This window comes from Benincasa hispida, chromosome 1 (genome assembly GCF_027475165.1).
Source record: "Benincasa hispida cultivar pf3 chromosome 1, pf3_genome.v1.1, whole genome shotgun sequence".
In the NCBI taxonomy this organism is placed as follows: Eukaryota; Viridiplantae; Streptophyta; class Magnoliopsida; order Cucurbitales; family Cucurbitaceae; genus Benincasa; species Benincasa hispida.
Genome location: NC_143478.1, coordinates 62,495,255 through 62,503,522, shown reverse-complemented (window position 1 = coordinate 62,503,522; position 8,268 = coordinate 62,495,255). Strand labels below are relative to the sequence as shown.

Below are 8,268 nucleotides of genomic sequence, written 5' to 3'. Positions count from 1 at the left end.
TAATGTTAGTAGTTCCACAAGTTTACACACGAGCATTAGTTTGACAATTATGTAAGGTGTGTGGTAGAAGTTATATTAATGGTTGAAGAATCTTCGAGTGAGCCAAGAAGACGGAAGATGTACTATAAATTTCAGCAAGGTTTATCAACATATGACAAAAAAGGATAATCTTGTAATGTGGTATTCCAAGTGATATATAATTTATGGTTGAAAATTATGATTGTTAGTAAAGACAATGGATGTAGCCCAAGTTGTAGATTCATCAGATATCTTTTCAAGGAGAAATTTGTTAGGTTTTTGGCAAAATATTAGCAGAGTAGTTGTCCTACATCGAAAAGATTCAAAAAATTGATGGACTTTAAGCACTATAAAACGAATCTATGCTTGACACAACTCATACTCTTCACAATACCATAGACCATTTCAAGAATCAAAGCTCTTATACCACCACTTGTTGGGACAACATAATTCAACAAACCTTTAGATATGGGCACATTGATATGATATTGTTCAGTTTGGCCATAAATCTTTATGGCTTTACTTTTGGTTTCATCCAAAAGACCTCATGGCATTGGAGATTGTTGTTTTCTTTTATATACCGATGATTATCTCTTTATCTAGTCAATTCTTTTATATGCCCATGATTATCCCTTTATCTAGTCAATGAGGAATTTTAGTCGCATTTCTAATATACTTTATCTCTAAACATATAAAAGGATCAGTTACTCGTGTGTTCCACTTCACTAGCCCCTCTAAATCGGTGCAACCCTACCGATGTGATCCAATCAACAAGGAAAGAGTTGAGTTGTGCTTATTTACTTAATAAGATTGTGCAAACTCATCTAAAGGTCTGAATAAGTCAAGTCAAGGGGTGACAATACTCTTTTTCTTTTTCTAAGAGGAGTTGCTTGATATCCTAAACACATAAAAACTCACCTTTAATTGTGACAAAAATGATTCTGATCATACTCAAATTAACAAAGCTCCAAACGTAGCTAGACACAGAGAACACCATTGATTTCATTTGAAGGCTAAAAGAAAGACTGTCAAATTTATCAGACAAGAGCTCAGAGATGCAAGAACACAAATACATGAACTTTCCATGGTGGTCAAGAGAGTCACAACGGATGGCAAGCAGAACTCAAACCTTAAAGTGAAAAACAGAGCACAAAAACATTGAAGAATTTGACCAAAAAAAAAAAAAACTAACAAAGAAGAAACTTTTCACACAATACATTGAAACATCTTCATCAACCCAAGCTATATTTTCCTAATTTCTGTTAACTTTCCTGCAGTGCTTTCTGATCTCCCCCCTTGAACCAGTGAGAGGAGAAATATTGCCCATCTTAACCATGGACTTGGCAAATTGCTCAAAAAAGGCTTCAGAATTCTCTGCATATGTCCTCACCAATTCCGCTGATTGCAAGTTCTTTGTCAAAAGAACTTGATCTGAGTTCAGCAGACCCTTTGCAGCTAAAATATTCTTGAAGTAGTAGTTGTCGAACTTGGTGGGGCTGACAAAGTCTAGGAAAAATAGGTTCTGGTCACCCCCTGATCTCGGGCATCGCTTTCGCAATTCAGCGGCGTACGATGGATCAAGGGAGGGATCAGGCTCCGCATTGCCAGATTGGTTGTAGAGACGTTGCCTGAAGCTGGTGCATCGGGAGTTCCCGATGGTGTGGCTACCTGCATTCATCAAAAGTTGCCATAGTATCATTGACCTTCTATAAACGTTTCTAAACTACATCAACTTCTATTAGAATATTGAATAGAAATTAAGACTAAAAAGGTTATGAATATAGTGATTGAGAACGAAAATTATATGTCATGAAGAATGTGAGATCCTTTGATTCTTTCAATGTGGCATCCTCAACACGTATCCTCAAAATGGTCCATTTTTTGGATATGCTTATTTGGGCTTTATAGGCTATGATAGCATATTAGATAATATGACGTTACATCTCAAAACCAATTGATAATGAGAGAAATAAGCTATTTATGAAAAGTGTGAGGTGTTTTGATTTTTTCAATATAGCACTGTCAGAAAGTTCCAAATCTCGATTTCCTTTGGACGTAAGAAAAAAAAAGTGAGAAGTTTTACCTGAAAGAGCAACAAGATCAACAATGTCAAGGCCTTGTCTCTTGAACTTGGTGAGAATGGTTTGGAAAGTGTTGTTTGGAGCAGGAATGTCGTTGTTAGAGCCACTTAGACTTGCTCCTCTTGAGTCCCTTCTTCCTAGTGGAACTTCCCAACTGGGTCCTCCAGTCTTTTGTACAAATAAATTATCACAAACAAACACTTAATCTCAGCTTAAAGTGATATGCAAAAACAAAGAAAGAAAGAAAGAAAGAAGGTTTTACTATGACTGTGGAGTCTCTAGCAGCAATGGCCAAAATATCAGCACAAGAAACAGTTTGAGGACACTCCTTTTCTAAGGCAGATTTGATCTCATCAATGACTTCAAACCCTCTGGCAGAGTTTCTGTTTGGATTTGACCTTTTCTCACTAGCTATTGTTCCACTGCTATCTAACAATAGTGAAGCATCACAACCCTGAAATTTAATTTCTTTCATGTTAATGACTATTAATTTCTCAAATAATAAAGGACAAACATGGTAATTTTCTTCAAATCCATGTTTATCTCCATTCATTTTCTTCTTCTATCCGATAAAACCAAATGCTTAAAAGAATATGAGAATATTAGACCCCTCTCAAACTTATATATATTTTGAAAAAAATTTGTCCATTTCTCAACTGTTTCATAATCATTTTAGGCCTCATTGTTGTTTTGTTATTGGATTTTAAAATTTGGGGTGGTTTTCTTACCATTTATTTATCGTAATTTCATATTTTTAACTAGGCATTTGAATTCTTAGTTAAATTTTAAAAACAAATACAAGTTTTTTAAAAAATTATATATAGAGATTTTTTTTTTTTTTTCTAAATATTACAAAAATGTAGATAACAAAACAAATAAATCAATAAGTAGAAGTAGTGTTTATAAATTTTATTTTCAAAAATCTATCACAAATGAAATCTTAGTTTATTATTTTTTATTTTTAAAAATTGTGCTTGTTTTCTCTAATTTCTTTACCATTATTTCCACTCCCTTAAGAAAATATTTGAACTTTTAGTAAAATTTCAAAGATAAAAAACAAGCTTTTCAGCATTACTCTTTTTAAGATTTTGAAGCTTAGCATGAATTTCAAAAAGAGTAGATAATAAAAAGTAAAGAAACTTATAAACCCGAAATTGTGTTTATAAACTTAAATTCTAAAAAAAAAAACCAAATATTTGTCAAAGAACCTTCACCAAATAAGCTTATTTTTGTAACGAAAAACTAAGGTCATAAAACCAACCATCCAACTTTGGTGACAAAGTTTAGGAGGAATAAAAAAGGAGAGTTAGTTTTTGCAATAACCTTAACAAAACAATCATGGAAATGAAGCCTAAGCAAGGAAGCAGCAATACGAGCTTCCTTTGCAAAAGCCTTAGCCACTATGGACTTCACTATCTCTTGAGCTCTCGGACATGAATGATCATAGAATTGAGGATACAAATAATAGCCACCGCCACCGCCATTGCCGCCACCGCCACCGCCAATCTTGTGAGAGAAAGCAACCGAAGCCAAGGCAAGAAGAGCAAATACAAAAAGGGAGCTCCGAGATTGAGCCATAATATAAAACCTTCACTTCTCTTCTCTAGAAAACACCCCAAGAAGGAAACTTGAAAGTTTGATGCAATGAAGGTTAGAAGAGTTAATTTATAAAGGCTCACTTTGAGGAATAGTTTACTTCTTCTCTAAATGGAATTAATTAAAAAAAAAAAGGTTGGAGTTGGTAGCTAACTACTAATAAAGTTTTAACGTAACAAAGAAATAATGTGGTTTTGGAGTTGGTAAAATCTATATATATGAGTGCTTTTGCTAGGTCTTTTTTTACTTCACCTTAATTTGATGCTTTTAGTTGATTAATTAATTATAATCTCATTATGTGGAATGATTAGCAAAAGCCCCTCTTGCATTTTCTTTTCTAATAATAATGATCATTCATATAATTATTGCTACTTTAATTGGGTTGTAAAATTGAATAGTCAAGCACACTAACACATATTGCACGTGTTTCATTTATTTATTTTACTATATGGTATGGATGCAAAAAGTTTAATTGATTTGGAAGTTAAGACACCTTGTTCTTAGGTTTCCATTTAATAGAAAATTTTCTTCTACAAAAGTTGTTCCAAAAAAGGGATTTTCAAGTTTTATTGAGGCGTTTTTGAGAATTTCACCTTTAGTAGAATTTAATTCATGAGTGAAGTAACAATTTAAAGAAGTAAAAGTATATTTTAACTACCAAACAAGCATATTAAAGAATATCGTTAAAGTGAACTTAGTTTAATGCTAATTTGATACATAATCTCTTTTGAAGTGGGGTTTGATCCTCATCTTCATTACTGTATGTGCGTACATGTTATAGAACAAGTACATCAATTAAATATATGATCCCTAACATATTACATTTTTAGACCTTACTTTTCCTAAAAATTATGGTCCCTAACATAATACAATATTGTATAATGAAAATTATAAATCTCATGTCTAAGTTGCATAATAAAGGAAGATCAATAATTCATTCAACTCCTACCAAAACAAATTGTTAACAAACTCGCCCATCCTATATAACTTGTGTTCAATGAAAAAAGTAGACTATGTTTTAGAAAATGTTAGGCCAAATTATATCCTAAGAAAAAATTGTAGCTTTGCCATTGAGGATTTTGAACATAATTTCAATTTAGTCCTTCTGATTAGTTAAACCTTAAAAATTTTCAAACAGGTTGGATCATTTACAAATTGACAAAAAAAAAAAAAAAAAATTACATGGCAATGTTCTGAATATTTTTTGTTCGGCTATCTTTACTTGTTGATTATATTACAAATCAGGGCTAATTGGAAAAAAAAAATAAAGTTAGATTGCTTTGGAGAGTTAAATTATAGTTTCAAGATGAGAAAATTTGATTGAACTCGTAGATATAAAATTGAAACAATACCTAAAGCCTAAGTGACCAAATTTATAATTTAGATTAAAAAAAATCATTTTTTTATCTCCAAACTAATCAGATTGTCTTATGACATTCAATTTTATCGAATATATTGCATACTAACGTTGTAATCTCAACGTCAAACTTAAAAAAGTATTACAATATTTACATTTGATAAAATTTCCGTTTGACCATTCACAAAAGTATTTTGGTATGTTTTCAATAAATTAAAAAAACACATATCTAAGTTATAAAATTGATAAAATTTCAAGGGAAAATGACACTAAAGTTGTATTGCCATCTAGCTTGGAATCTTCTTTTCATTAATTTCTTAAATTAATTTTTTTTTTTCTTAATGGTGCCCTTTCACTTCAAGCCACCTAATGCCCTTGATAATTGAATTGCATTATTAGTGATTAAGGTGAATTTGGTATGATTTTTTTAATAATGACAAATATTTGTAGTCAATTATTTTTATGGTATTTAATTACTTAGTCAAAACTCCAAAGAAATAATCTTATAAATTTCCAAAAAAACACCTTGAGAAAAAAGCAAAAACACTTAAAAAATGCTTCGTAAAAGAGCTCTTATAGAATTAATTTAATCCAAAATTGACCGAGAAATACTTCGAAAAGTACCTTTCATATAATTTTATTTGTTGAATACTTTCAAAAGTGGTTAGAAATGAAAGAATTTTTACTCGAAGCGTGGTTAAAAATACTCCTAATGTTAGATTTTTAGAATAAACGTTGATAGAGAATTGAATGAAATATTGGTGTTGCATTGAATTTTTAACAAAAAAAAGATAGTAAAAAGAGAAGAGAAACATTTAATATCGAGGGTAGAAGTGGTATTTTACACGTGTAAAGGGTAAAAAAACAAATATGCTCTCAAGAAGAGGTCAATCATAGAAACTTTTGGTTTATAGTCAATTTTCCCTTCAAATTGTATAGTTAAAAATTGATTTTAAAGTTAACATGTGGTTAAAATATTTCCTATAATTTCAATAAATCTTAAATTTAGTCTTTAAATTAACTTTTATCGAAGTCGGTTAAATAATAACAATATTTTTCATATAAGAAAATACAATATGTGAATAGATGTTGGAAATTTATAGTAAAAATAAATTAATAGATAATAATTTTTTTAAAAAAAGAACAATAAACTAGTAGTAGGGACTACTTTTAAAATTTATTAGATTAAAATCGAAATGGTTTCAAAGTTCAGGGACCAAAATAGTAGTTTGAGTTGATTTTAAAATTAAAAATGTGTATTGATTGGGTAAAAAAATAAAATAAAATAAAATGCTTTTTGCAACTTTGGAATTGCATGCAAATAATGAGATATATATAATCTATTGTTGAAAAGTAGAGGTAGATTCAACTACTTTGTTGAAAAACCTAAACCACAAACCAATCACATTGTCTTGGAATCATTATTCAAAATATTATTTCTTTGAAGTTTCAATGATAAAAGGTAAAGTTAGAATGTTCCCACCCAGCCTTTTGCAAAACAGATAATATTGAACTAATCTGACCACAACCATAAAGTTTCATGGCCAATCCTAAATTTCATTTAAAAACAAAACAATTATAATATAGTTTAACAAAATGGAAAAAAGAGAGAGACTTGATGCAATGAATTTGTATTATTAGTCGATATTCATGGTCAAACAAAAGAAAGTTTGTCCTTAAAAGTTGAGAGTTCTCTCTAAAAACAAACTTCTATTCAAAATATACAATTTCGAAATCTCAAGTTTCTCTTTAATGTAAACTAACAACTAAAATCTAATATCAATATGAGTATCACTTTGTTCTTACAAAGAATTTTCTCAGCTCCTAGGGGTTAGGTTATAAATAATTATTTGTCATGGACTTGGCTTAATACCAACTTGCTGCATCATTATCTTTGCCAATAACTTAAGAATTTTGGTATATATTTTCGATCAAGAGATTAGAGGTTAAAATTCTCAACTTCCACTCATTGAACTCAAGAAAAAAAATAGATTAATCCTTAATTAGGTTAAGTTTGTATATGAATATAAAATGAATTTCTATAAAGTTTAAAATCATATACTCTTCTTCCAAAAAAAAAAGAACTTATGCTACATTTGCAAAACCAATAGCAAATGCACACACATGGTTAGATTTATTTTCTATTAGAGTATCATATCATGAGTCAATTCATGTCAACTCGAGCATGATTCCATTGGTATGTTATCAATCAAAAAGTTTGAAGATTAAATCTAACTAAATAAATAAATTATAGAGATGATAAATTTGAGATTTGATATATTTAAAATGGATTGAACCAAACCAATGCCACTCAAAGTAGTTTAAAAGTTTGAAACAATTTGGCGTAGAGCGCATTCTTTTCTTCTTTAAAACTTTTCTTATAACCAAAGACAAGAATGGTTTAAATTTGAGATATCTATTCCTTTGCATTGACTCTCAATTCTCAATGAGAACTAATGGATCTTATTGAAAGTATAATTAAATATACCAATATGGAATTAAGTACTAGTTGACGTATCAATATTTCGTATCAATATTAAATATCAAACAACTACCTAGAGATTGAATCGATAAATTTGCATTTTATCGTTAAAAATCTATGAAACATACAAATTATGTCATCAATGTCATAATGTAAATATAATAATAAACAATAAACATGTTAACTTTTTAAAAATCGTAATGTTTATTTATCAATTTAAATATTTTTATAATTTTATAGAAATATCCATCGATATTTCCATCGACATCAATATTGTAAACCTTTAGCACGTTGATATTAATTCCAATGTTTCTTTTTTAAAAAAAGGGTCATTTTTTATACCTTTTATTTAATTGGGGTCAATTTAGTTAACTATAAAGTTTTAATTAAATTGTCAAAAGGAAAATCAATCAGAAATCACCCAAATTTTGGCCAACAAGAACATAAAATGTGGAATTCAGTGGAAACCTAATTCTAAATCAAGAAGAAAGAGACAAAAAGAAAACCCATCAAACCCAACACCAAAAATCTCAAATTCAGTACCAAAAAGAAATTTAAAAGAAAAAACAAAAGAAAAAGTCAAATAAACTTATGTATACAATATTCTTAAAACAATAATTAATCTCTAACTATGCATAATTTAAGGGAGACGTTTGGGACAAAGAATTGGTTATTATAATCGTATGTTATTATAATTGGATTACAATAGTTTGTGTTTGGACCGTAGATTATTT

General features: G+C 29.5%; 1 protein-coding gene across 1 annotated transcript; it reads right to left on the bottom strand.

Annotated features, from left to right (window-relative positions):
- Positions 1 to 1,018: 1,018 nt before the first annotated feature.
- On the bottom strand, positions 1,019 to 3,742 carry LOC120090461 (peroxidase 72-like). Its single transcript, XM_039048145.2, has 4 exons — positions 3,423 to 3,742; positions 2,362 to 2,553; positions 2,102 to 2,267; positions 1,019 to 1,686 (listed from the first exon to the last, which is right to left on the bottom strand). The coding sequence occupies exons 1-4, from the start codon at positions 3,675 to 3,677 to the stop codon at positions 1,271 to 1,273; spliced, it is 1,029 nt and encodes a 342-aa protein (XP_038904073.1). The 5' UTR covers positions 3,678 to 3,742; the 3' UTR covers positions 1,019 to 1,270.
- Positions 3,743 to 8,268: the final 4,526 nt, after the last annotated feature.